Source organism: Stenella coeruleoalba (genome assembly GCF_951394435.1).
Source record: "Stenella coeruleoalba genome assembly, chromosome: 20".
In the NCBI taxonomy this organism is placed as follows: domain Eukaryota; kingdom Metazoa; phylum Chordata; class Mammalia; order Artiodactyla; family Delphinidae; genus Stenella; species Stenella coeruleoalba.
The window spans coordinates 18971384-18997407 of NC_137166.1; the positions used below are offsets into that span (position 1 = coordinate 18971384).

The window sequence follows — 26024 nt, forward strand, 5'->3', positions numbered from 1 at the left end:
ACAATGCAGGGCAATACAGCACTGGGTGCTGCCTGGCTCAGCAGGAAGCAAGGCGCCGTGAGTCTTCAAGGGTACATGTTATACTAGCCAGGTTGAGGGTGAAGAAATAAAGGCATTTTAGGCAGGGGAAGCCCCACAGGCAGAGAGGGAAGGTAAGAAAAGGTGTAGTTGGTCAGGGAATTACAGGAAGCCACTAAAAAGTTTTAAGGTAGTTGGGGTAAAACGAGCAGGGTGCTAGAGGGGTAGCAACACCATCAGGGGTTCAGGAGTGTGTAGCAGAATCATTGGGTGGGTTGGTGGGGCAAGGGCCCACAGGCAGGGAGACTAGTGAGCTCTCACCTGGAGATGACTGTCCCAGGCAAGGGTGCTGACGGGTGTCCGAGAGATTCTCTGTCTGAGAGGGTAGATTCACCTGCCTTCATGCCTGATTAGCTGGCAGGAGTCAATGAGCAAAGAATAGGATGGGGTCTGGGGTGATATCAGGATTTTGGCTTGAACAACTGTGTAGATGAGAAGCAGGAAGAAAAGCAGGTTGGAGGGAGGAGAAATCCATTTAATCTGGAATTCCCTGTGTTTACGATGTCTGAGGGACATGCAAGAGGACCAGGAGGCAGCAGGATAGGGGCTTTCCAAAATGGCCAGCACTGGCCCCCTCTTCCCAGAGACCCCTGAGGATCAGGCGCCGCAGTCATCCAGTGGCTCAGCCACAGGGGTCCAAAGAGAACATTCACCTCTACCACCACCCCTTGCCTGCCAGAAAAAGGCACCAATTCCTCTGTCACCAGGGGCCACTCTGGGGGCAAAGTCTGGTCCAGCTGTGAGAGCTGCCCCTCCTGGGACAGGCAAATGAACTCTGCCACCTCAGAAGGAAGATTCCAAGTGTTGGTCCCCTCAAGGTCAGATCAACGCAGGCCCCTTCCCTGGGAGACAGGGAGCAAGGCCAAGCACCCGCTTCCCATGACGTGACAGTTCTTTTCCTTTCTCTTCCCCAAGTTCTTCCTTACCAACCGCCTTTCCATCCCCACTGTTATCTTGTCTGACCTTCAGGTTCATCTGAGGAGGTTTTAAATGCACAGAACCAGGCCCCGCCCCTGCAGATTCTGATTCATTTAGGCCTGGGGTAGTGCCCAGGAATCTATATTTCTGTCAAGTTCTTGGGCAATCCAGTTCACTCTACTGGGGAATCCTCCACCCTTCTTCCCAGCCTCTCCCTCTTCAGGCATCTTATTTGGGGGATCACAGTCTGAGAAAAGGAAAAACGTTTATTTTTAGCAAACCCAAGATCCCAAGTAGGGGTAGGGGCAGAATCCCCTCTTCCACCTGAGTGCCTAGGGCCATAGACTGCTGCTCTGGTTCAGGCTTGGGAGAAGGGGAGCCCCCAGTGGGGCAGGACAGTCACTTGTACTGAGGAGAGGGTGGGGGTGCAAGTGGGGCAGCGCAGACACTTAGCATCTTGTTGGTGTCCACCTGAGTTGACTTGAGCATCTCAGCCTTGAGGCAACCGCTGACGCCCAGGCTGGGCAAACCCCCAGGCTCCTCGCCAGCTTCCTCTCCCAGGGGAACCAGAGTGTAGGTGGGGGTCATGAACATATTGGGGCACGGCAAAGTGAGGCCTGAGCCCAGCTCACCTGCCGTGGGCAGCAAGGCCTACAGTTGTTCCACACCTGTCTCCTTGGGGATGAGGGCCAGCTCCGACTCAGGCTTCACCTCAGCCTCGGCCTCCCTGTCCCCCTCCCGTGCCTGGTTCAGCTCAGGGTTGCAATAGTTGATGTACTGGTACAGGGGCCGCAGGCGCTGGGCCTTTCCTGCAAGGACCCGGGGCAGGGCAGGTGCTGGAGCGCCAAGCTGTGCCATGTCAGGGGTCCAGCAGGCGGGGGATAAAGGGAAGGCCCGGGGAATGCCACTCACGCTCCAGTCCTAAGGTCTCTGAGGACGCAGACACTGTGCTGGCCACCACAGGGAGCACTGGGGTTCCCACACTCTTGCGCTTCTTGGCTTTTTTGTGCTGTTTGGCAGACGGCAAGGGCTCACTCTGGCTACTCTCCCGCTCCTCCCTCTGCAGCGGCATCCCCTGTGGCAGCTCAGCTTCAGCCCTAGGATGGGCTTGGTGGCTAGGTCCTGGGAGGCTAGGGGACAAGAAGTCCTGAGGAGCCAGCCTCCAGCCTTGGCTCCTGTGCCCTGTCCTAGGGAATAGCCCTGTCTACCTACCACCCCAGGCCCAGATTCTTGTCCCTTTCCTGGTCAGTGAGGCCCGGGGCTGGACAGGGGCCAAGAGCTCATGAGTTCAGCCCCTTACAAGGCTTTGAGACTCCCTCTCTGGATGTTCCCTACATCAGAGCTCTTGAGGGACAGAAGAGGGGAGGAGTGATGGTGGTGGCAGGGGATAAGTATGTACACTGCAGGAATGCCCGATTTAGGAATCCTACGGAATCCACCCCCATTCCACCTCCCCAGCCCTTCAGCTTCTTCCCTCTGAAAGCCCCCTCACTTGACCAGCTTCCTCTTCAGACCATGACTGGTCCTCACAATGGAGGCCATAGGCCTGGGGCCTTTCTCCTCTAGTGCCTGCACCTCTGGCTTGTGCCTCTCTTCCTCCAGCTTGAGTCTTTCCTCCTGGATCTTTGGCTCTGAGACTGGCCCTGTTGGACACTTGTCTTCACCCTGGGTTTGGCAGGCTTCATGGGCTGGCACTAGGCACTGGTCTCCCATAACTGGACACTAGAGGTGACACATAGGTAACTGGTCACCATGGCCAGGCAAAGGATACAGGGATCAGCCATTAGATACCAAATACAGATGAAGGGCACCAGCCCATGCCCCTCCCAGGCTGTGGAGCCTGTCCTGGCAGTTAGGGGGTCATTGCACAGAAGCTGGTCTCCTAAAGCTCTGTGGCCAAGTGTTTGAAGGCTAGACAGCCTAATGGTCACCTCAGAATTCTGCGCATGGCCACCAGGCACCTCCGTAAGCTGTGACTGTCCCAATGCTGTTCCCTCTTGGGCCCCTGGCCGCTTCTCAGCCCCTGCTGAGGCCATGGCTGCGGAGGATCAGTGCATCCTCGACGGTTGCTTGGGGGACGTGGGGGGTGGGAGGTGGAGGGCGGACCCTAGACTGGTAGACCGTGAGCTGACCCCGGAGAAGGGCCGGGTTGCGAAGGGCAACTGGCAGCCGGTCTGGCCCCACCCTCAGCTGGAACTACAAGCCCCAGAAGGCTTTGCGTCAGGGGCATTGGCCCCTGACCTCAGGGACGGAAACCATTGTTACCTGGCAACAGCAAAGAGGTCGGGTGGCGGCAGTGGGCGGTGAAACTGCTTGGGTGAGTACCCTGCCCGGGTGAGGAGGGGCTGCCAGCGGGGCAGGGAAGTGGGCTGAGAGCGGAGGTGGCGAGCGCAGGCCAGGGTCGGGAGGCGGGGCGAGGGCCAGGAACACAGGCAAGGCGGCACAGCTGGGGTCAGGGCCCGGGTCCAGGGAGGAGGTACTGGGCTGAGGAAGGGGGTTCGGGGCCGGAGATGCGTAGCCCGGCAGGCCTCGGTGCATTGTTGCAGAAGGACGACGGCGGCATGTGCGAGGGTCCTTCCCGCATCTCGGGGCCCATCCCCCCAGACCCTACGCTCTGTCCTGACTACTACCGGCGGCCGGCCTCGGGTGAGTTGTGGGGTGCCTCACCCTGGCGAAGCCAGAGCAAGGGTCGGGCCCAGCTCTACCATTGAACTCTGCGCTCCGCCCCGTCTGGCCTCTCAGCCCAAGGGCGCCTTGAGGGAAGCACGCTGAAGTTGGGCCTGCTGACTCCGGACCCCGACCTAGACGCCACCCCTCCCCGCGGACCCCGCATCGGTCCCGGAGCCCAAGAAATCCTGGAGCGTGGCCGGCGCGGCGTGGGTGGCGTGCTGCTGCAGCTCGGGGGTATTTCCCTAGGCCCAGGGGCCTCTCCCAAGAGTAAGTTCTGGACAGAAGGGACGGGGCGAGTCTGAAGTCAAAGCTGAGATCAAAAGCAGGTGCTTCTCCTTCCCTGAGGAAGGCTTAGGCTTTACCTCTCTGACTGTTAGTTTCCCCGACTATAAAAGTCCTCTCTTCTTCCTCGCAGGAGAGGACTAGATGAGGTATCCCCCAGAAAACCCATAGCTCAGCTTCATTAATTCATGCATCAATGAAAGGTTGTTTCTTGAGTGTCTCCTGTGTGCCAGGCCCTATAGGTGCTAGGAAAACAAGGTTGGAGAAGAGCATCATCGAATCAAGATGAGAGACAATAAACAAGTGAACTGGTGAATATGATATGCAAGATGATTAATGGTATACTTCGCAATAAAAAATGTAGAAAATCATCAGGAATAGAAGAAGATAATTACTGTGTGAGGAAGGGAACAAGGTGACGAGGTGGACTTAGATGGAGATGTCAGGGAGATCCTTCTGTGGGAGGCAGGGTGTGGGCCTGTGTGTTCTCTGTTGTGAGTTGGATTGCATGAGCTGTATGTAGGGCAGAGCCTGGCAACATCTTTTCCCCAGGGAAGGACCCTAAAGACCATGAGAAGGAGAACCTGAGGCGGATCAGGGAGATCCAGAGGCGCTTCCGTGAGCAGGAGCACAGCCGGGAGCAGGACCAGTCCAGGCCCCTGAAGGCTCTCTGGCGCTCACCCAAGTATGACAAAGTGAAGTCCCATGTCAAGGCCCAGCTGCAGGTACCTGCCTCAGGCAGCCAGAAGTATTGCCCATCTTTTTGACAGTTATACTCTGATCTGAGTTATGAGGAGGGTGGAAAACCGCAGGGAACTAAGGTAACAGGGGACTAAGAGATAGCTGGTTCTGCTGCAGAGTGGGGCTGGGGGGCTTTCTCAGGAGTGATGATGGCTGGGTGATTCTGAGGGGCAAGTAGGAATTAGGCCAGGGGAGGATGGAGGAGAACATTCTATAGAGATGGAACCTCACGGATAGAAGTCCTAAGACCAGAGGGAGTGTGGGCAGTGGGGATGCTGTGTTCAATTCACTGTGAGGGAAGAAGAGCGTGAGGTTAGGCCAAGAAGTCACCTGTACCCACATCATAAAGGGCCACATAATCCACTTCTTACTTTTATTTCTAAGGACAATGGGAAGGGCAGGGGCAGGGGTATGTATGGTGGTAGGATTCTATCTGGGTAGATAGTGGCACCACTTCTCTGTCCACGGGTCTGAGACGGAGAGGCAGGATTGAGAGAAAAGACAATAAGGTCATATGTGGATGTGTTGAATCAGGAGCATTTATGGGACTCGCAGGCAGTGGGAATATGTCCAGCAAGCAGGTGGAGAATCAGATGCGGATGTCAGGAGTGAGACCCAGGAGTTATTGAGGATCTGGCAGAGGACGATGAGACCAGGGAAGTGACCCTGGATTTGAGGGCTTGGAGACCAGCTGTTGGTGACCTTGGTGGGGACAGAGCCAGAAATCTTGGCTAGGAAGGAAAGAAAAAAGAAATGGTGGCTGAAGCCAGGACTGAGATAGAAGGAGGGGTATTTGTTTTCTTAAAGATGTGAGAAACACACATGTTTAAATGCTGATGAGGAGAAGTCCTCCTTCATGACGAAGGAGGCCAATTCCAGAGGACTGGTGATAGAGAAAGATCCTGAAAGGCAGGAAGGGCAGAGTCTTGGTCTTATGGCTTGAGACCCTGACCTCAGCCTGACTGATCCCTCTGCTATGCCTTGGCCTACAGGAGCCCAGCCCTGCCTCTGGGACAGAGCCTGCCCATTTCCTGAGGGCACATTCCCGTTGCGGCCCTGGGTTCCCACCACCCCGTGTCCCCAGTCCCCAGCTAACCCCACCAGGTCCCAATGCTAAGGTGAGAGGATGTGTGAGGGCTGGGAGGTAGGGCAGGGATCCTGGGGAGGTTCAGGGGCACAACACAGTGCTACCTCATCATGCTTGCCATGTCCTGCAGGGCCCAGGCCCAAGTGTGGACTTCATTACCCACAATGCTCGCACTGCCAAGAGGGCCCCCCGGCGTCATTCTCGCTCGCTGCAAGTCCTGGCACAGGTGCTGGAGCAGCAACGGCAGGCCCAGGAGCACTACAACGCCACACAGAAGGGTCACGTTCCCCATTAGTAGGTCCTACTGCCCAACACCCAGGGTAAGGGACACTTATGGTGGGTGGGAGCCAGCATCTGCCCTGGGATTATCAATCCTGAGTCTGTTGCATCGCAGCTTGTTGGAGCGGAGGGATCTGTGGCGGCAGGAGGCTGAGGCCCGTCAGCACAGCCAGCCGGACCCGGCCATGCCGCCTGGCCACACTTGCATGCCTGAGAACCAGCGGCTGGAGACACTGAGCAATCTGCTCCAGAGTGAGTATGTGGCCAAAGGAAGCTGGATGGGGAACCCACTGGGGACCATGCTCCCCTGCCCGGCACTTACTGTTCTGGGGCCCCTGTAGGCCAGAGCCAGCTGCTGCATGAGCTGGTGCTCTTGCCTGCTGGGGCGGATTCACTGAGAGCCCAGAGCCATCGTGCTGAGCTGGACCGGAAGCTGATGCAGGTAGAGGAAGCCATCAAGATCTTTTCCCGCCCCAAGGTCTTTGTGAAGATGGATGCCTGAGCCCTTTTATGGGGATAGAGTCAGGGGTCTCACTGAGGATCGCTACATGGTTATAAAGGGCAGGACTGGGCCCCATCATAGAGTGGAGTTTGAAGACAGGAGCAGTGGGTGGGCAGTATCCCCAGAGCACTCTTCCCAGTCACTGGTGGCTGTGGAAGGGCCATCCCAGCCTCTTAACCCCTTTGTCAAAATTAAACTTTTTGTACACAGTGGAGTTTGTTTCCATAAGAGCTTTTCTCACCCTAGAAATGCCAAGCCTGGTGTCCTTCCTGCTGATTGACTACAGGAAGGTTTCTCTGCTGCCCTTATCACTCCTCCACTCCTGCCTCATGTCCAGGCCAGAAGGCAAGATTGTGAGATCAAGGAGGAGGCTAGGGCTGGGAAACAGAAGGACCATAACTGCATTTGTAGAAAACCTTTAATGTTCCCCAGACTGAGAGGGCCCATGAGCAAGCTAAAAAACCCCACGGGGGAAGTCCCTGCCATGTCCCAGCAGCCGGGAAGGGCAAGGGGCTGCATCTTTGCCTGTCAGAGGCTGAAGCCACTACCATTTCCTTGAATGCTACTCCCCCAGCCAGAGCTGGCCTGCTCCTGATCATCCAGGGAGGGCAGAGAGCTGCGGGCATCAGGAAGTAGGCGGCTTGGGCGCAGGTCCCAGCATGGAGGCCCTTGAGACAGCCCATTGGAACAGGGAGGCTCGCGGTTCTCAATGATCAGATCGCTGCTGTCATCGTCGCTATCAGGCTCAGCAGGCCCAGGCCCAGCAGAAGGAGGCCCTGTCAGACGCCCAGATGCCCCACGCACCACATTATTGCGCTGATTGGCTGGCTTGACAGTGACAATGAGGTTGTGGCTGTTCGCGACCATCATGTCTGTTACTTGGTCCAAGGTCTTCCCAGCTACCTCAATGCCATTGACCTCGAGGATCTCATCACTGACTGCCAGCAGCCCTGTACTCTCAGCCAGGCCCCCTCGTACCAGGCGGGAGATGAAGATGCCTGGAACCCGTTCCAGGCCCTGGGGAGCTACGCGCACACTCATGCCATCTCGGATGTAGAAACCCAGGGGGCGGTCGGAACCATGCTTATGCAGCCGCACCCGTCGGTGGGTCTCAGGCAGTAGGTCCACATCTATGACTGAAGAAACCTGGCGGAAATCTTGTGGCAGGCTGATTAGCAGGGGTGGCCGCGTGCGCAGGGATGCCACTGGCCGAAGTAGGAGCCCTTTCTTGCGCCGCTGCAGAGAGTTGGAGGCAAAGGCCAGGCCACTGGAATCAGCTTCTGCTGCAGGAGAGGGGGACGCTGAGATCAGAGACCCTGCTTTCCCATTTGGGCCCTTTTCCATCAGGCCAAGGCCTGAGGAAGGGGGCACTGTAGCTACTTCCTGCCACTTGGAGGTCAGGCCAAGGGCAGGGACTGCAGAGGGTGAAGCCTGGGCACACTGGGCATGGACTAACCCTTCTAGACTTGCCCTGTCACCCTACCCCACAGAGGCTGCCCACTGTACCCCATCCTCCTCACCCCGCTTCTGCACTAGCAGGCGCAGCGGCGGGGGCCCACTGGCCAGGGCCCGGTGCAGGCTGTCGTCGTTGGTGAGGGGCAGTAGGTTGCCGTGAGCATCCGTATAGCCAAGCAGCACGTCCAGGCCCGGGATCTGGTGTACCACACGCAGCAACCGAGAGAACTCTTGGAAGCCGCTCACCGAAGCGCGGGGCAGCGCGAAGCGTCGGAACTCGGCATCAAACTGGAGGCCGGGGTGGGGGGGCGGGGAGGGGTTAGGATGGAGTCCGTGCCCTTTCTCACCACGGGTCCGAAGGTGGCAGGGGTGAGAAAGACAGGGGGGGGGCTTCACAACAGCTGCAGCCTTGCACCCAGTACAAGGGACGCTGTCCAAGGTCTTCTCCCCGCCCTCAGGTACCCAGGCCACAGAGGGACTCTTGAGGCCGGCAGTAGAAGGAAGGAGGATGGATGGGGGAAAGCGAGAAGAAAAGCCGGAGAATGGGACGTGGAGGATGGAGGAGAGAAAAAGGTGGTCGGGACCAACGAGTCAGGAAGGGGAGAATGAGGGAATTGGAAGCTCCTAGGGCCGAGGCCGGAGCCGGGGCTGGAGGGGCCCTTACTTTGCTCTTCACCTCGACGATGCTGTCGGGACTGCGTGCCGGAGTCCTCTGCGGCCTGGCCATGGCGGGGCCAGGCGGGCCGGGGATGATGCCCCAGGCGGACCGCCGAGGCGCAGGTGCACAGCCCGGCCGGCCCGCGCCGCCCCGCCCCTGGAGGTAGCACTCGCCCCGCCCTCCTGTCCGGACCGTGACGTCAAGAGGGCAGCGACGGGGAGTTGAACGCGGAGTCCACGTTTCCTAGGAAACGGAGATAAGGGTGGGAGAATCTTTGCGTCCTTCTACGTCATTACGCTACGGTCCCCGCGTCCCGGGAATCTGGGGGAGGGGCTTGGCCAATCCGAGGGGGGAGAGAGGGAAGTATTTGTTGAATGCTGTGTACTTTTTTGTAATTTATCATGTTAATCTTTTTTAAAATTAATTATTTTTTTGGCTGTGTTGGGTCTTTGTTGCTGGGCGCGGGTTTTTTTCTAGTTGCCGCAAGCGGGGGCTACTCTTTCGTCGCAGTGGGCAGGCTTCCCATTGCGGTGGCTTCTCTTGTTGTGGAGCACGGGCTCCAGTGGTTGTGGCACGCGGGCTCAGTAGTTGTGGCTCACGGGCTCTAGAGCGCAGTCTCAGTAGTTGTGGCGCACGGGCTTAGTTGCTCAGCGGCATGTAGGATCCCGGACCAGGTTTCGAACCCGTGTTCCCTGCATTGGCAGGCGGATTCTTAACCACTGCGCCACCAGGGAAGCGTGAATGCTATGTACTTTTATTTCCACTGGCCTAACAAGACTGCGCATTTTGTAGATGAGGAAACTGAGTCACAACAAATAATTGCTGAACTCCTTGGGGTCACAGGCGTTGAAGTGGCTTTGAGCCACCCACTCGGACCACCCTTGGCTGCAGCCTCAGGCCCCAGATCCCTCCCACTCCATCGGAGCCAGCCCTTGGCCCCTTCCTGCCCAGTGCCACAGGAGTCTTGAAGAACGGCGCAAACGCCCGGTCGCTGCTTGGAGAGATGCTCGGGTAAGAGTAAGCAGGACAGCATACAGTTGAACCAACACGGGTCTGCAAACAAGTTCCCGAATAGGACGCGCTCGTGCGCACGCGCGGGCACGCTCATGGGCGGGACCTCGACCTCAGGTCCCGCCCAGCCGCCGTACGTTTCCTCTTCCGAGGAGAGGCGGGGCCGCAGCGCTCGCGGGAAACGCGGTCCCGGGTTGCTCGGCTGGCAACAGCGGCGGGAATGGCAAGCCTGGGGAGTTTGGTTCTGCGGCCTTGGATTCGAGAGCTGGTTCTAGGGTCAGAGGCACTCTCAAGCCCGCGGGCGGGGCAGCTGCTCAAGGTGAGTCCCCACCCCGTTCTCAGGGCCCGGAGACCAGTGCTGGGCCCCGTGCGGTGGGTTTGACGCAGGTCGTCGCCGTCAGGTACTGCAGGAGGCCGAGGCCCCGGGCCCGTCCCGCGCTCCCGACACGTCTGAAGGGGCCACGCTACTTGTGTCCGACGGGACCCACAGTATTCGATGCTTGGTGACGCGGGAGGCTCTGAACGCCTCGGACTGGTGAGAGAGGCTCCGCGGAGCCTGGGAAGATTGGAATCCGGTGGGAGAGCACGAGCCTTGAGCCCGAAGTGGGCGGGTTTCAGGAGGGCGGGCCCCAGGCGGGCGGGGCAGTGTTCAGGCAAGCGCGTTAGTGAGGATCGCGCTCGCTGCAGGGAGGAGAAGGAGTTCGGTTTTCGAGGGGCAGAAGGCCGGCTGCTGCTACTGCAAAACTGCGGGGTCCGCGTCCAAGTCGCCGAGGCAGGCGCGGTGAGTGGTGAGGCTGGCTTCGGTGGGTTACTGGGCCCGACTTCCTGACAACTCCTGAAACCCGGTCCCTGAACTCACCCCTCCAGCACGCGGAGTTCTACCTCCAGGTGGACCGCTTCAGCCTGCTGCCCACGGAGCAGCCCCGGGAACGGGTGACTGGTTGGTAAGTGATGCCTCCACCCTCCAGCTGTACTCCCCACCCAGGCCTGGCTGGCGTTGGCATAGGCCTTGGGCTCCTAGTTATATTGACTGCCTCCTACTTCTCCTTCCCAGCAACCAGGACCCGGATGTGCGGAAAAAGCTCTATGACTGCTTGCAGTGAGTTTGGGGTTGGGCTCTTGGGTCAGGTGTGGTTCGATCAGGGAATGGAAAATCTGTGTTATCAGATAGGCTTCAGGATTTTTTCTCAGGCTTGTTCCCTCTGTTTCTCTAGGGAGCACCTTTCAGAGTCCACCTCCCCCAGTGCAGGTACTTATAGGGGTTGGTCAGTTGCCCATACTCCCTGAAGAGTGATCTCTCCAGCCATCAGCCCTCTGCTTCCTTAATAAGCTCTTCCCCCCCCCACCCCCCCCAGTTCCTCTTCTTTGAGCTTCAGCCCATCCCCGGGTCCTCTGTCCCTAGGCCTTTCACTGTCCCAACTTCTGGATGAGGTAGAGGAGGACCAGGAGCATCGGGGGGCGCTAGTGAGCCTGGCTGAGAGCTGTCTGATGCTGGCAGGCCCTTGCACAGCACCCCCCCTCACCCGCTGGGCGGCCTCACGCTGCAGAGCCACGGTCAGTCTGGGGCTTCTCTTGGGAAATGTCGGAGTGGGGAGTTGGGCAAGGGCCAAACTGAATGTTCTCATCCTACAGGGAGAAGCTGTGTACTCTGTCCCCAGCCTATGGCTGCACATCTCTGAGAATGACCAGCAAATCCTGAGCTCTCTGGGCCCAGGTCAGAGGTCACAGGGTAAGGAGGATTGGAGAGGTCAAGAGGGGAGTGAGTGCCTGCATGCCCAGTGCCCTCCGTGCTGATAAGCCTCCCCTGACCGCCAGGCCCTGAGCTACCCCCACCACACCCGGCTCTACAGGACCTATCGCTGACTCTCATCTCCTCTCCTCCTTCCTCACCCAGTTCCTCAGGTAAGCTGGTGCTCAGGCCCCATGCTCTTGGTGTTGTCTATCAGTTAGATGCCTGGGCTACACAGGATGCTGTGAAAGCGTGCACAGCTGGGTGGGGAGGTGAACACAGTTCCTGCAGGCCTATGTTCACAGGTCATTCAGCTAGTCTGAGCTGAGAGGTCTGTGCCCATGGTGAGTCCCCTTCCTCCTCAGGAGCCCATGCCCTACCCAGCCACATGCTGTCAGAGGAAAGTGGTGCCAGTATCAGCCTTCTACCTGCCTTGCCCTTGGCTGCTGCAGACCCAGCGCAGAAGGGCAGCTCCCAGCCCCTGTCAGCCATCTGCTCAGCCCATGGCCCCCTGCCCCCCAGTTCCCCACACCCCAGCCATGTACCCAACTCCCCACCCCTGAGCTGCACCCCAAGTCTGTCACCCCTTGGCCATGCCCCCAGTCTACACCAAGCCCCTGTAACCATGGCCCAGAGACCTAGTCTGGAGTACAAGAAGCTAGAGTTACCCCCTAAGACTCGGCAGCCCTCTCCAAGGACAAGAACCACCAAGGAAGCCCTGGAGTCCAGCTCTGTCTGGGTGAGCATAGCACCCCTTACAACTGGAGGGTAAAATGGGGCTGGGCTGGCCTTGGATGAGGTTAGGGGCCTTTTTGGCCTTTAGGCTGCTTTTTGGCTCCTCTCCAGACACAATACCCGCCCCCTTCAGGACCCCGCAAAGACGCATCGTGACGGTTCTGCCTTCCAATATGAGTACGAGCCACCCTGCCCCTCCCTGTGTGCCCAGGTCCAAGCTGCCAGGTGAGTGCCTGGGGGGTGCCCCCACTCTCTTGGTTACCCGTCCCAGTCTCCATTGGCTTACAACCATGGTTCTCTTCCCAGGCTCCCTCCCCAGCTTGTGGCCTGGGCCTTGCACTTTCTGATGGAGCCACAGCCAGAGGCTGAACTAACCCAGGTGTGAGGGGTCGTGAGCACGTGGGAGGATGCGTGCACGGGTCCGTGCCTGGGGGTGGATAAACAGGGCTTCACACCAGCTTCCTTTAAGTTTTTTAATAAAATAATCTCATGCGGCAGGAAAGGAGAAGGTCAGGGGTTGGGGCCGCCGCCTCTTTGGTCTGTGGCTGGGGATGGTGGGCTCCGCTCAGGGTCTGAGGGCTCTGTAGACTGTGAGGGTAGAGGCTCGGCTCCGAGGCCAGATCCTGCACAGGGAGAGAGGAAGGGTCAGGACTGGAGTGAGCAGGCCTGCCGCCCACCCAACTGGCTCCAGCCCCCTTTACCTATGCTTGGAGATGGAGGTGCCTCAAGCTTTGGCCTGCGCTTGAGGACAGGGGAGCGCTGCAGCCGCCGGGGCCGTTCTGAGGGATACAGAAAGACTTGGGGAGGGTTGCTAAGGGCTTGCTGCCTGTCCTCGACCCCCACGCACACTTGCCTTCAGAGCCTCCCCCTTCCCCAGCATCCTCCCACCCCTGGCAGAGGTTGCTTTTGTGGAGGTAGAGCCAGGGCTAGTAGGAAGGGCTTCTCAGACCCTTGCTCCTGGCCTCTGGCTCCCTGATTTCTCAACCCCTCATGCCACTGGTGGCCCCCTCCGAGGACCAGAGCCTCGAAGGGAGCCCCCCCCTCCCCCATCTCCTCCTGCACTCAAGCACACATGGAGGTGTCTCCCCTCACCAACAGGGGCCTGGAGCTGGTCCTCATGCACAGACACTGCTCGTCGACCCGCCAAGAGAGGCCTCGGCCTCAGCTGGCCATCTGGGGGAGGCCAGGGTATCAGGGTATGGTCCCAACAGCTGCCCCCGCTCCAGCCCTTGCCTCCCACTTTCAGGGTCTCCAGAGGAGCTGAGTTCCCAGCAGGGACTCCTCCAGGCCCTAGCCCAGTATTGGGTGGGGGTTAGGGTACCTGCTTACCTTCATTCCTGGAGCCTAAGCAAGAATCCTCTGGGAGGCCCAGGCTGTCTGGGGAGGGGCTGGCTCTTCGGAGGCTTGGGCTGGGACAAGGGGAGGGGGGGCCTGGACCATCCTGTTGACCCCAGCCACGGCCCCTGAGCTCTGCATTCAGCTGCTGCCCTAGTGTCTTCCAGGTGGCAGACTCGGGCCCCTGGCCCCCTGGACCAGGTCTGCATGAAGGGTCTGCAGGGAGAAAGGTGTCAGCCAAGACCTGGGCCAGGCGTCGGAAGTGAACCTGACCAATGGTTTGATCCCCTCCAGCCTGTCCCTGCATGACCCCGCATGACCCCCAACATATACAGTGGCCCTCACTCACCAGCAGACACAGAGTGGGTGCGGGACTTGATCGAGATGGGAGGAGCCTCTGTGGAACTGTCCATAATGTCACCTGCAAAGGCAGGGCTAGGGGCTTAGGCTTAGTGAGGGGAAGAAAAACATGGCTATTCCCACTCTTCTGCCAGGGAGAGCAAACCCCTTGGGGTCTATCTCCTCCCCAAAAATGTACTGCCCTAGACCAGGGTCCCACTTACCATCCGAGCCAGCCTTCTTGATCTCTCCATCTTTGCTCTGTAGGAAATAGAGAAGTTAAGTTTGATCCTGTCCCACCCTCATGCTAGCCTTGTCCTTTTATTCATTCTTGTTATAACCGCCACTAAATGCCCACTGTGGGCTGGGCAAGAACATGGCAAACCCAGTCCTGGTCCTCTTGGAGCTCAGTCTGTGATGGTGGACAGTGAACACACAGAAGCATATGCAAGCACAGACACAGAAAGTAATTTCTTAATTCTGTGATTCACTTTCTATACCTTAATGTTTCTAAATTCAAGCTGAGTTTCACTTCATTTGTGTTTCTTATTTTCCTGAAGTTATTAAAGGGATAGTCCGTAGGGTGGTGGTTCTTATTAGGAACTGCGATCAGAGAGTGGCATTAGCAGGGGGGCCATGGAAGAGAGTGAAGGAAGGCCCACAGGGAAATACAGGGATGGATGAAGAGGGACCTGGTGTAGCCCATGGGTGGGGATGAGAGGCTGGAAGTGGGGCAGGGAGGAGTTCCAGACAGAGGAATCTGTGTAGAGGCTCTGAGATGAACCGGGGTTGAGAGCAGCGAGGTGAAAGCAGTGACCAGGGCTGAGACCCCACTGGGCCTTGAGGCAGGATCAGGAGTTAGGGCAATGTCTTGAGGGAGGAAGCCCCTGGAGGATTTGCTATTTCAAATGCAGATGGCAAAGCCAGATGTCTGTTAGATCATCTGTTAGACCATCCACTTCAAGGAGGAGGTATCAGTGGCCTGGGTCAGGGTAGAAGCCAAGAGAGAAGAAAGGTTGACTCTGATGACTTTTATGGGGAGGGGAAAGAATCGACAGACCTGTCATGAGTCTCCTCCTGGTCACATAAATCACCCACACAAAACAAGCTACGTGTCACTTGCCTCCTCACTTCCCACGTGTGTCCCTTCCCAGCTCACTTGCTTCCTCTTGCCTTCGGCACTCCCGCTGCCTCTGCTCACGCCAATCCTCTGCAGCATCACTTGTACTCGCTGTTCAAAGGTTGGGGCCAGCTCTGTGTCTCCCCGCTCCAGGGGCTGCTGCTGGGGACAGAGATACCTGAGTGGGGAGAGAGCCCACTGCCCTCACTGTTCCTGCAGAGCCTTCACTCCCTGTCACCAGGCCTCACCTTGTCAGGTCTGGCACCCAACGTTGTCTCCTCCTCCTCAGCAGGTAGCAGTATCATGGAGTAGGCCTTGCTTTCCCGAGTGTACCGAGGCCGACTCCTGCGGGTAGGGTCGGGGCTGCTGGTGCCCCCCTCAGCCCCCCCAGCCTCCTCACCACGGCCAGGACGGGCTGGTGGCCGAAGCAAGTCCCCAAGTGTGGTTTTTCGAGAGCGGGGAGCTGCCCCAGGGCTGGTCTCTAGGTCAGGCCGTGACGCACGCGTTGAACGAGGCTTCTTGAAGGCAAAGAGAGTGCCCAGCTTCTTTCGAAGTGTACGGGGGACAGGGGTGGTACCCCCCTCGGCTGCCGGGTCCTCCTCGGGGGCCCAGCTGTGGGGACAGCCAGCAGTAAGTGGGAAGGCCCATGGAGCATTCCACTCTCTCCCACCCCTTGCAATTGCCCCTTACTCACAGGCGATCCTGATGGATCAGCCTTTTGGAGAAGAATTCCTCCACGCCCTCGTCCACACGGGCACTGAGCCCATTCCCTTCCTGCGGCAGGGCCGGGGGCACCTGAGGAACACCACAGGGTTAAGGCTCCAGGCTGAGTGCAACTGTGACTTCTCTCCACCTTCCTTGTCCAACGGCAGGCTCTGGGCAACTCCAGGACTTGGGAGCTGCAGTGACCCTATAGGGCTGCTGACACAAGCTCTCCCACTGTGCAGCTGGTGGGCAGAGATGCTGGTTTCACGTACCCCCCTCGCCTGTAGTTGGCCCTGGACATAACCACTTCACACCCATGCTTGTCCCACAGAGTATCCTAAACACCCTGAACCACCTGGTCAGCAATAGGCTAGAGCCCACGCACCCGCTGGGTCACACGTTCCCACTTGCCACCCCCTCTGCTCCAAACAGTTCCCTGCAGTACCCTCCACCCCACCCCACCCAGCCTGCTGCCGGCTCAGCGGCGCCTGCTGCTGCGTCAGACCCTCTGGGGGGCCTCAAGCCGGCTCCTCCCCGCCTCTGGCCCCGTGCCCACTGCCCGCGCCAGTACCCAGCCCACACACACACCCGCACCGGACGTGCAGTAAACGCAGGATTGTCCCCACAGCCAGGGGCCCAGCATCTTTCATTAACCCCGGGGGAGGAAGGATAAGACAGACGCCCCCTCTCACACATCTACCCATGCAGCGGCCAACCTGAGGCAGAATCCTACACCCAAGCGCTCCCCGAACGAAATCCACACACTCGTGACCCTGCATGAGCATGGGGTGGGGGGTTGGCCAAGAAGAAGCCAGAACTCGGCAGTATGACCAGGTGGTCTTGGGCACCCACCTCCCTGCCGGCCATCACCCGTAAGGCGCAGGGCCACTCACGACCCCCAATTTCACGAGCTCTGGAGTGGGGGTAGGGCGCTCACCTGGGGGCCCCCCGGCGGCGGGCGGTGGTGGTGCTGGCGCCGTGGCCGCGGCCGGGCCCGGGTCGGATGGCGCAGGGGCTGCCCGGCGGGTGGCAGGTCCATGCGAGGCAATGGGCCGGCCGGGGGCCCAGGGGCGGCGGGGCTCGGAGAGCCACGAGCAGATGGCCCCGCCTGCGGCTCTGCATCTTCCCCCGGAGCCGCCAGCTCGGGCTCCGGCTCTGGTTCCTCAGCAGCACCTGAGGGGAGAGCACCAGAAGAGCACCAAGCGCCAAGCCCAGGGAGGTGGCAGCGGCGGCGCTAGGGCGGCGGGGGACCCGCCCAGGGCGCGGGGAGGGGCCCAGCTACGCTGCCCGCCCCCCCACCCGCCCCTCCCCCGCCGCCGCTGTCCGTGGTGCTGAGCGCGGCCCCGAGCGGCGCGCGGCGCCGCCAAGCATGCGCATCCTGGGGGTAGGGAAGGGGTGGGGGGGGCGGGGAGGTAACGAGGTGAGAGGAGGCTGTGTCCCGGCCCTGGTCTGCTCAGGTCCCACCCTGTACTAACTGACCACAGCGGACCCCAACTTTGCACGCTGCACGGGGGTCCTGGCCCAGCCCACTCAAGGGTCAGGGAGTTCCCGGGACAGGGGTGAATGTACGTGTCCAGGTGTCCAGGTCTAATGGAACTTCAGCCCAACCTGAGTAGCTCTCTTTCCCTGGGCCCTGACTGTGAGTGGAGGGGACCAGGTGAAGACAGCGGTTGGATTCAGGCCACTTCTGTGGAGGACTGTCATCCTGGTGGGGAAGACACAAACTCAGCCTGGGGTGGCGGGGAGCTGCCTCCCCTCCTTCTACACTCCAGAACAAGATGGGAAGATCTAGGGTTCTAGGCCCAGAGTTCTAGGACCACCTACCTTCTGCTCCTCTTCATTCTCCTTTTCCTTCTCCTCAGGGAAGAAAAGACCTTCCAATTCCCCAGGCCCAAGGGGGCTGGGCTCGCCTCCATCTAGTGCCGGTATGACAGGGGGCGTTGCCTCTGTTGCCTGTTGAGCCAGACTCTCCACCTGCAATACCAGGCACCCCAAAGATGGGAGGCAGGGCCTCAGCCATAGTCGTGTCAGTGCAAAGGGAACCCTGAAATACCCCTGGGCTATCTGACCCCAGAAGACATTACAGAACCCCTGCAAGGCAGTGGCTGTGCATGTGCGTGTGCGTGTGTGTGTGTAAGCACGCAGTTCCTGCTCACCAGCCGATCCCGGGCTGCACTGAGACCCGCCACAGCCTGAGCCACAATGCTCTCTGCCAAGGTCCCTGTGACTGACAGGCGCATGTCCCTGACGGCAACAGAGGGCAAGGGTTAGTGTGCTGTCTCTACCCAGCCCAGCCCAGCCCAGCCCTATCCAGCCTACCTGAGCCTCGTGAAGGCATCTTGCAGCAGGTGCTCTGGGAGCAGCTCTGGGAGACCCCCTGAGCCTCCCAGGACCCCCTCTAGCTGCTCCCTCCACCTGGGTCCCTGCAGCATCTGTGGGCAGAGGCTCCTTGTGGTGTCCAGTGTGGTCTGAGTGAAGTCCTGGGCAAAGGTCAGAGCATGGTGAGGGTGTGGCTGGGGCCCAGACCAATTGGCTTGAGGCTCCAACCCTCACAGAACATTGACTCAGGGGATATCACAGGCAAGCCTATGGATGGGGGTCAAGCCTGAATATGGAGGTGGGGCTGGGGCAAGGGCACTATCTCACCTGAATGTCCCGGCGGCAGACCTCGCCCACCTGTCCCAGGAGGCCCTCCAGCTTCTGCCGCAGCTGCCACTGGTGGCTTGGGGAGCTCCCAGCCTCATGTAGAATGGGGAGAATCTGGAGGCCATGGAGGAAAAGGAGTTGCAAATTGACACCTAAGAGGGGAAGGGTCCTTGTAGTGGGAGGGGGTGCTCACACTGAGAGAGAAGTTGGCGTTTTGGATGGCATCCTCAGCCTGGTGCACAGCAGCTTCACCCTGGGGCCCAGCCCCACAGCCCAGCAACTCCACATGCTCCTGCACCGACTGACATAGTTCATTCACTTCCTGGAGGGCAAGAGGAATCAGTCTCAGCCTGGTCCCCTCCCCATCCCCTGACTGCTTCCTTCCCAAGGTCTCCAACAGGGTGAGTGAGGTCCTGAAACTGATACCATCAGGACAGCCACTTAAGGACCCTATCTGTTCAAGGAGGGAGAGCAATGTCTCCTTTAGTTCATTGTAGGTACTTTATATATACTTCCTAAGTGTCCAGAATGGGAAGGAAAAGAGCTGTTAGTCATGTCAGTGTTTTAGAAGTTCAGTCTGTTCATCATCCAGCTAGAGGACAGATTGAGGGATGAAGAGAAATGGGAGTGAGGAGTCATGGAGGAAGGATCAGGGGCAGAGAAGGATGGCTGGGGTGGGAGTAAAGAGTGTGTGTTTGAGAGAGTCGGTCAAGAGGCAGAACCAAGGAGGTCTGTGGGGGCTTCGGTGTGGCCAAGAGAGACATGGACTGAAGCTCTGTCCACAGCATTTGGTGGGTGTGGGCACCAGCGAGATTGGGCTCCAGGGTAGAGAGGAGAGAGAGATGTGGGAGATGATGAGATCACTTGAAGACACAAAATGTGAAGCCCCTGCAGGATGTCTGGGTCACAATGCCTGGGCTCTGGAGCTTGGGAGAGAAGTGTGAATTGGAAATGGATGGATGGGGAACATCTCACCAAGACAAGGTACTGGAGGGAGATGAAGCCAGAAAAAGGGTCACTGGGTTTGGCCACAACAAAGGTCAGTGGAGAGGGGAGGGAAGCCCTGTGAATAGGAAGTCACAGGTGGGGCTACAGTTGGGGGTGGAGAGAAATGATTGAAGATTTTAAAATACCTCCTGTCTTTGACAGGGGAGCCTATTTAAATGCTTTAAGGGAATTCCCTGCAGTCCAGTGGTTAGGACTCCACACTTCCACTGCAGCAGCCCCAGGGTCAATCCCTGGTCCGGGAACTAAGATCCCGCAAGCTGTGCAGAGCAGCCAGAAAATAAAAAAATAAAAATAAAAGGTTTGTAGGAGATACACACTGTAAAGTATTTGCATAGGTGACAGGGCATATTGCTGGCAACATACTCTTAAATAGCTCAGGACAAAAAAAGTTCTGTTTGCTAGTCTTGTAATTTTTCTGTAAGTTTAAAATTAGTTCAAAATTAAAAGAAAGAAAAAAATGCTTTAAAAAAGCAACTAGAAAAAAAAAAAAAGCAACTAGGAGTGTTATTTGGGGAAACTATTTCAAGAGTCTTTGGCTCCTCTGCCGATCAAGGAACGGGACTTGTCTGGGACAGCAGGATTCAGGCACCATGGCCCTAGGAAAGTCAGAGCCTCAGACTTATGGAGGCTCTCAGCTACCACAGCTCTCCCCATCCCCTACCTTCTGTGTGTGCTCAACGTCGAGGGAGGGGATTCTGACCTGTTCGGAGGGGTCTGACCCCAGACCTAGTGGCTTCGGGTGGGAGGTGCAGTCAGTAGAAGCGTGGTCTGCGCGGTTGTTCCGCAGGAGACAGGCTTGGATCTGGGCACAAGAGATATTGAGAACTGGTGGGGGGTGGGGCCAAGGCACAGAGGAGGGCGGGGAAGAGAGGGAACCCCCACCTGATGCACGGCACGTGCTGTCAGTTCAGGGCGGCTGCGCTGCGCCTGGGCCACATCGTTCAGTGGCAGAGGCATGGCCTTCAGGCTGCGGTTCTGCTCCAGGGCCTGTGCCACATCCAGCAAGCCCAGAGCAGACGTGTGGTTCCGGTCCCAGACCACAGACCTGGGCCGGGCCAGGGTTCAGTCGGGGGTGGAGCTCTGCAAGGCCCCACCCAACCCCGCTTGCCTTTCCATTCGTCTGGAGCACCCCTGCGCTCCACTTGCTCCGCTTCGTTCAGCTCTGCCCCTTAGCCCAGTAAGCCCCTCCATACACGCCCTCCTCCCCCATTTGGTCCCGTCCCTCTGACCCCGCCCACCGGAGCCTCGTGTTGACCCGAAGCGCCTTGGCCAGCATCTTGGCGCCGGTGTCCCCCATGGCGTTGCCGCTGATATCCAGAGCTGTCAGGTTAGGATTGGCGCCCAGGGCCCGGAGCAGGACGCTGGCGCCCAGTTTCAGTCGCGACTCAGCCACGGACAGAGACTGCAGGGGCTGGGGTTAAGAGAAAGCCATTTGCGGTTGGAGTCAGGGGTCAGCAAGCAAGGCAGGTCAGGGAGCAGGAGTAAGAGGGGTCACAGGGGTCCATCGTCTGAGGATCCTGCATGGTTCTGTGAACTCACACAGTCATCATCCTGCATGAGCTGAACAATCCGGTGCAGGACATCGTCCAGGGTCTCCCTGTGGGCAGGGGCAGCGGTTGGCGGGAGACCCGGGTGGTGGGGTGCTGTTGGGAGGCCCAGGAGTGAGATGGGGGCTCACTTGCACCGGACGTTGAAGTTCCTTCCAAGCGCCACGTGTCGCAGGGACCGACTCCTCCCGATGGCCAGCACCAGAGTCACCATGTCTGAGCCGAAGCCTGGGGGTGGCTCAGGTCAGGCACAAGGCGAGGCTGCGGGGGTGGGAGGGGTGGGAATTTGGAGGATGATGGGAGGATGGGTTTCTGGGCGGCCTCACCATTATCCGCCAGATCCAGGGAGCTCACTGCGCCAGCGTCGCACACTAAGTCTTGAATCACCTGAGCGCCGGCGGAGCGCAGCTGAAGGTGGAAGGTGGAATGAGCTCAGGCCAACAGGCCACAGGTGGGGAGGATTAGGCCCTCAACTGCCCAGCGCTTCCGCCTCGCAGCCCCAGCCCCACAGCCGATGTGTGGGCCCACTGCCCGCTCTCGTCTCTGGGCCGGGCGCTCACCTCACAAGCGCTGAGGTCCAGGTGCAGGTCGTCCATGTGTGTGTTGAGCGCGAGGCCTTCCAAAAGCGCCCTGGGAGGGAATGTCACAGGGGGTGGCGGGAGCTGGGAACAGGGGCCCTAGAGCGCGAATAGCAAGAAGGAAGGCCCAGGATGCCAGGGGGGTCATGGGTGCGATACGAGCGGGGTGAGGTGCTGGAGGCCAGGCCTGGTGGTGGCCGCACAGACGGGGGCCTGGCCGTGGGCAGGGACACTGACCTGAGAGCGTCGGGCGGCAGCTTGCAGCCCGCCAGGCACAGGTACCGAAGCGTCTCGGCGCGGCTGAGGAAGAGCTGCAGCGCGTCCGGCGCAGCCCTGGACTTCCTGGGGCGGGGGAGCGGGAGCATTTGGCTTCCTGGCGTGGGAAGGCGGCTCCCGGCAGAGCCCCACCCTCGCCCCGCCCCGTCCGCCTTACGTGCGGGAGAACACGTTCCTCGAAGCGTCGAGGTGGGTGAGGCTGGCGCAGCAGCCGCGGGACAGCGAGGCAAAGAGCTGCGGGAGGAGCGTGTGGGCTACACTGGCCGGGGGACTGAGCCTCTTCCCGCCCTGCCCTCCAGTCGACCCTTGGGCCTCAGGCCTTGCCAGCCCGACAAATCATCCCCCCCACTGACCACCCCCTCACAGTGTCCAGGGCGGTGTCAGTGCCTGCGAGATTCAGGAACGTCAGAACATTAGGACGGCTCAGGAAACTATAGAGGCCCTGGTGGGAGGATGGAGATGGGAGGGAGGGAGTCAGGGATCACCCCACCAAAAGCTTCCTGACACCCCACTGCCTGCGGCGCCCCCAATCACCGCCCTAAGGATGGCCACTCACCCCATTGTCCTCTGAGGCCCCCAGTGCCCCGGGATTCCCAGAAAGGTCCAAGTGGGTTAGGGCAGAGTCAAAGGCTGCATTGAAAGCCAGCGCCCGGCCCAGAGCCCTCATTCCTGGTGGTGGAGGAGGGGGCTCACAATCAGGCTGCCCCACCTCCCAGCTCCACCTCCCCCAGCCATCCTCAGCCCACCTACCTCGCGGTGTCAACCCAGTCTGCGCCAGGGTGAGTCTTCTCAGGGCTCCAGGATGATGCTCTAGGTGTCTGCTGAGTGCAGCCACGCCTGGAGGATGGGGGCAGCAATATGGGTCTCACCTCCTTCAGCGCCAGCCCCCGGGGGGTTCCCCAGGCTCAGCCGTACCTCGGTCATCCAGCACGTTCCCCGCCAGGCTGAGCTCCCGCAACCCGGAGCTCGTGTGCCCTGCCAGGGCCTGGGCCAGTCGCCGGACAAAGTCTCTGGGGACCAGACCCCAGATGTGAGGCTCTGACCCTGGATTCCCAACTCCTCCCCAGGCCACTAGTCTCTCCATCCCAAGGCCCCAGATTCCCCTCCCCAATCCCTACCCTGTCCCCCCTACCCCCTCAGGCCACAGGTCTCCAGCACCAGCTCCTCCAGGTGGGATGACTGACTCATCATGTGCAGAATCTGTTCCAAGACCTCAAGGCTCTGAGAACCAGAGGATGGGGGGCGCTCAGTGGGCTACACCCTGGCCCCCCAGGCCACGCCCCCACCCCCACCCCCGCCGCCGCCGCCGCGCCTATGCTCTCACCAGCTTCATGTCCACGCAGGAGAGGCACCGGAACCACAGGTTGTAAGACAGGGCGGCCACACTCAAGGCCAGGTCCCTGGGTGGAAGAAAGGGCAGGGGCAGAGCTCAGGGCCCTCCAGCCAGATCCTAGGCCCAGCATCCCCCCTCCATGGAGAGGCTAAGGCTCAGGAATGTGGGTCATGGCATCCTCTTCTCTTCACAGACCTTGCAGGCCACTCACCGACTTCCCAGATGGCTGAAGTCGCCTAGGCTGAAATGGCGGCAGCCCTGACGATGGTAGATGGTGTCCACATCCTGGGTGGGAAGAAAGTACCTCCAACTTACTTGGGATACAAGGCATAGGGAGGGACTCAAAGCACATGGGGGATCAGATGTCTCCAGAGCCTCCAGAGAGGGCCCTACTCTCACCCACTGAATCTCCTCTCGGAAAGGGAAGCCATTGTAGTCACACAGAGCCTCGTATGTCTCCGAAAAGCCACCTGAGTTGGTGCCAGGGGTGTGATGGAGCAGGGGTGGGGGAAAGAGAGACAAAAGGTCAGAGATGGAGGAAGATCAGCCCGAAACTGGGTAGTGGCTGTGCCTTGAGTGGCTCTGTTCAGTTTGTGAGACCTCCAAATCCAGGGGTCAGGATGCAGGAGGGGGTCGGCTGAAAGCCCTGTGTGGCCCCACCTTGGCCCTTACCACAGGGGCTGCTGGGCGAGGTGGCCTCTGAGGGGCTGCTTCTCTCCAGCCGAGCCAGCATGGAGGGGGGCGTGGGCCTCCGGAATAGCTTCCTGAGGAGGGACATGGAGAAGGGGGCAAGGGACTTCTAGGCCCTGGGAGTGAGGTCCCCCACTGCGCCATCCAGAGCACCCCTGGCTGCCCTCCTTCCCCGCCAGCCCCCTCAGTTGCTGGGCCTCACCCAAGGGTGGAGCAAGGGAAGACCTTCCTGATGGCAGCAGCGATGTGCTGGGCCAGCTGTTCCAGGGCAGCCACACCAGGAAATTCCAGGACCAGATCAGGCAGGGATTCCAGCTCAAAGGTGACCTGGGGTGGGTGGGGCAGGGGCTGGGCTCCAAGTGTGGGGCAGGTTGTGGGGAGGGGAAGACCAGACTGCAGGCCCTGGTGGGGCACTAGGGGTCTCACCTGAGGGGGTGTCTCCTGCAGCGCCATGGCCTGGACCTCCAGGTAGCTGAACGTGCAGTCCACCTGCGGAGCGCCTGGGTCAGCCTGGACTAAGGCCTGAGCCCCACCCTCTTGGGAGCCCAGTCCTTTGTGCAGCCTGGATCTCAGAGCTGGACCTGCCTACACTCCAGTCCTGCCTGCTCCCGGGAGCCCAGAGCTGTTGGAAGGGCAGAGCCCGCAAGGACACCACCACAGATGCAGCCCTCATCAAGGAAGCTGCTGGAGGGCAAAGGGGTGGCAGCTGGGCCCTGGGACTCACCCTCAGGGGAAGGCAGGTGTGGAGCAGGTAGGCTCTCCATCGCAGCAGTGCCTGAGGGGAGAGAGTGTCTGACACCCTGGGCAGGGCAAGAGCCTCTTTCTGCCAGGGCCCCAGTGGCCCTCCCAGCCTCTGCCCCCACCATACCAGGACATGACCTTGCTCAGCACCCTCCCGCTCTGGCAGCCAGGTTTTCAGCAGCAGCTCTGCCTCCTTGGGCCACAGGAATCTGGTGATCTCGCCTGTGGAAGGGCAGCCTGCTGGGCAACTGGTCCTCCCATGGAGGTCAATTCATGCCCACGGTCTGTATCGGGCTAGGGGGCCTGGGCTCATCTGTGGGCCAGCGAGGAAGGAGTGGAGTGGATTTCGGCCGCCAAGCCCTCCCGAGGAGCAGAGGGAACCGCTTGCCCGGTGCCACGAGGCACTGGGTGGGCCTCTGCTTTCTGGGGCCGCTCCGCTTCCTCCCAGCCAAGAAGGCGACAAGGGCCAGGGCTTACCTCGCAGCTCGCAGGATATGCCGTCGGGGGTCTGGGCCATGCGGCCAGCCCGGCGGCCGGGTGGCCCAAGGAGCTCCGACGAGAAACGGTAGCGGCGGGTGAGCACAGGAAGCCTGGGGCCTCGGCGCGCACTGCAGCCACCTGCTCCTCCTGCAGCGGAAGGTAAGCGCCGCTTCCTGCCAGGCCGCCCCCGGCCCGGCTCCTCCCTGCCAGGCCTCCGCGGGCTGGGAGAAGTCGCGCGGGTACGACGGTGTAGGAGGGGGGCAGATCCCAGCTGCCCGCCCGCGCCGTCGCTCAGGAGCTACTCCGTTAGGGCAGACCTGGGGAGGGAAGGGAGAGGTGTGGCCGGGAGGGTCTCGCGTGTCGCGTGCCTCTTTCGGTTCCTACCCCACTACTTCCACCCCGCGCCACAGTCCCCGCCGCGAGCACCAGGGGGCGCCGCCCGCTCGGAGATCTCTGCGGCCCGCCTCGGTCCGTCCCCTCCAAAGCCCAGCGGGGAAGATGGACAGCACTTAGGACGCAAGGGGCGTCTGTTCAGAAAGGAGCATCGGATCCCTCCTAAACCTGGAGGGCCCTATCTGTTGCTCCTAACCTGGAGTCCCTCAACCCGTCGGAGAGTCACAAACTGTTGACAGGGTGGAAAAAACACCAGATGGGCCCCACAGCCTTCTCTGCGGCAGAGGTTCCTTAGCTTTCATCAAGTTCAAGCTGGGTCAGGGCCAGAAGATGGGGGTGTACCATCAGGGGGCAGCCAGCCCCAAGGGCTGCAGGGAGGGGTGGAGTGACTCATGAGCAAGGCAATGTATGTGTGTGTGGGGTCCTCTCATGTCTGCATTCTCCCTGAGCTGGAGAGAGTTTGAGGAGGGGGGAACCACTAGGAGAGAGGCCGAGGAGGCCATCAGGTCATGGGATGCATGATACCCTATAAAAGACCAGGGACCTAGGGACTTCCCTGGTGGTGCAGTGGTTAAGACTGTGCGCTCCCAATGCAGTGGGCCCGGGTGCAACCCCGGGTCAGGGAACTAGATCCCACGTACATGCCACAACCAAGGAGCCCGCCTGCTGTAACCAAGACCCGGTGCAA

At 59.9% G+C, this 26024-nt stretch overlaps 5 protein-coding genes across 8 annotated transcripts; 2 read left to right on the plus strand and 3 right to left on the minus strand.

The window, feature by feature from the left end:
* Nucleotides 1-1395: 1395 nt before the first annotated feature.
* On the minus strand, nt 1396-3032 carry LOC307178348 (uncharacterized protein C16orf86; the record flags this gene model as incomplete). Its single annotated transcript, XM_079906454.1, is given in 5 exon segments — nt 1396-1647; nt 1651-1805; nt 1909-2126; nt 2489-2718; nt 2928-3032. Coding segments are annotated over 5 exon segments (960 nt in total).
* A 293-nt stretch (nt 3033-3325) lies between these two features.
* ENKD1 (enkurin domain containing 1) lies at nt 3326-6830 on the plus strand. Of its 3 annotated transcripts, none has more exons than XM_079906448.1 (7): nt 3326-3642; nt 3739-3933; nt 4501-4673; nt 5682-5807; nt 5907-6070; nt 6156-6307; nt 6397-6830. In XM_079906448.1, exons 1-7 carry the CDS (start codon nt 3507-3509, stop codon nt 6555-6557), a joined length of 1107 nt encoding a protein of 368 aa, XP_079762574.1. In that variant the 5' UTR covers nt 3326-3506; the 3' UTR covers nt 6558-6830. The 3 variants fall into 3 exon arrangements, with proteins under 3 accessions (XP_079762574.1, XP_079762575.1, XP_079762576.1); XM_079906449.1 differs by having other exon boundaries at nt 6171-6307; nt 6397-6784; XM_079906450.1 differs by having other exon boundaries at nt 6156-6311; nt 6397-6566.
* A 149-nt stretch (nt 6831-6979) lies between these two features.
* On the minus strand, nt 6980-8815 carry PARD6A (par-6 family cell polarity regulator alpha). The gene is made up of 3 exons (XM_079906460.1): nt 8677-8815; nt 8078-8300; nt 6980-7840 (listed from the first exon to the last, which is right to left on the minus strand). Exons 1-3 carry the CDS (start codon nt 8737-8739, stop codon nt 7086-7088), a joined length of 1041 nt encoding a protein of 346 aa, XP_079762586.1. The 5' UTR covers nt 8740-8815; the 3' UTR covers nt 6980-7085.
* Nucleotides 8816-9832: 1017 nt separating this feature from the next.
* ACD (ACD shelterin complex subunit and telomerase recruitment factor) lies at nt 9833-12635 on the plus strand. Of its 2 annotated transcripts, none has more exons than XM_079906442.1 (12): nt 9833-10000; nt 10083-10216; nt 10369-10462; nt 10549-10625; nt 10736-10780; nt 10896-10930; nt 11084-11235; nt 11314-11410; nt 11497-11583; nt 11776-12149; nt 12279-12370; nt 12452-12635. In XM_079906442.1, exons 1-12 carry the CDS (start codon nt 9902-9904, stop codon nt 12528-12530), a joined length of 1365 nt encoding a protein of 454 aa, XP_079762568.1. In that variant the 5' UTR covers nt 9833-9901; the 3' UTR covers nt 12531-12635. The 2 variants fall into 2 exon arrangements, with proteins under 2 accessions (XP_079762568.1, XP_079762569.1); XM_079906443.1 differs by having other exon boundaries at nt 11314-11395.
* CARMIL2 (capping protein regulator and myosin 1 linker 2) lies at nt 12541-25743 on the minus strand. The gene is made up of 39 exons (XM_079906463.1): nt 24941-25743; nt 24591-24685; nt 24447-24497; nt 24149-24211; nt 23925-24049; nt 23705-23796; nt 23432-23502; nt 23244-23317; nt 23024-23099; nt 22832-22920; nt 22615-22709; nt 22450-22536; nt 22256-22368; nt 22064-22141; nt 21857-21933; nt 21661-21765; nt 21406-21475; nt 21172-21253; nt 20977-21073; nt 20838-20895; nt 20537-20709; nt 20181-20343; nt 19999-20100; nt 18484-18612; nt 18291-18404; nt 17964-18124; nt 17801-17888; nt 17469-17618; nt 17253-17349; nt 16582-16817; nt 15634-15734; nt 15188-15551; nt 14979-15101; nt 14044-14080; nt 13830-13901; nt 13475-13696; nt 13238-13318; nt 12847-12924; nt 12541-12768 (listed from the first exon to the last, which is right to left on the minus strand). Exons 1-39 carry the CDS (start codon nt 24978-24980, stop codon nt 12656-12658), a joined length of 4242 nt encoding a protein of 1413 aa, XP_079762589.1. The 5' UTR covers nt 24981-25743; the 3' UTR covers nt 12541-12655.
* Between the last annotated feature and the right edge of the window lie 281 nt (nt 25744-26024).

Bases quoted from the DNA above. Each gene is read 5' to 3' on its own strand.
- ENKD1 (XM_079906448.1), top strand. From the start codon at position 3,507: ATGCGTAGCCCGGCAGGCCTCGGTGCATTGTTGCAGAAGGACGACGGC. The intron at 6,071-6,155 runs GTAGGTCCTACT...ATCAATCCTGAG, and splicing joins AAGGGTCACGTTCCCCATTA to TCTGTTGCATCGCAGCTTGT. The intron at 6,308-6,396 runs GTGAGTATGTGG...GGGCCCCTGTAG, and splicing joins ACTGAGCAATCTGCTCCAGA to GCCAGAGCCAGCTGCTGCAT.
- PARD6A (XM_079906460.1), bottom strand. From the start codon at position 8,739: ATGGCCAGGCCGCAGAGGACTCCGGCACGCAGTCCCGACAGCATCGTC. The intron at 8,301-8,676 runs GTAAGGGCCCCT...CCCGGCCTCCAG, and splicing joins TCGTCGAGGTGAAGAGCAAA to TTTGATGCCGAGTTCCGACG. The intron at 7,841-8,077 runs GTGAGGAGGATG...CCTCTCCTGCAG, and splicing joins CCTGCTAGTGCAGAAGCGGG to CAGAAGCTGATTCCAGTGGC.
- ACD (XM_079906442.1), top strand. From the start codon at position 9,902: ATGGCAAGCCTGGGGAGTTTGGTTCTGCGGCCTTGGATTCGAGAGCTG. The intron at 10,781-10,895 runs GTGAGTTTGGGG...CTGTTTCTCTAG, and splicing joins AAGCTCTATGACTGCTTGCA to GGAGCACCTTTCAGAGTCCA. The intron at 12,371-12,451 runs GTGAGTGCCTGG...TTCTCTTCCCAG, and splicing joins GCCCAGGTCCAAGCTGCCAG to GCTCCCTCCCCAGCTTGTGG.
- CARMIL2 (XM_079906463.1), bottom strand. From the start codon at position 24,980: ATGGCCCAGACCCCCGACGGCATATCCTGCGAGCTGCGAG. The intron at 24,498-24,590 runs GTATGGTGGGGG...CTCTCCCCTCAG, and splicing joins CTGAGCAAGGTCATGTCCTG to GCACTGCTGCGATGGAGAGC. The intron at 21,476-21,660 runs GTCAGTGTCCCT...ATTCCCTCCCAG, and splicing joins CTGCCGCCCGACGCTCTCAG to GGCGCTTTTGGAAGGCCTCG.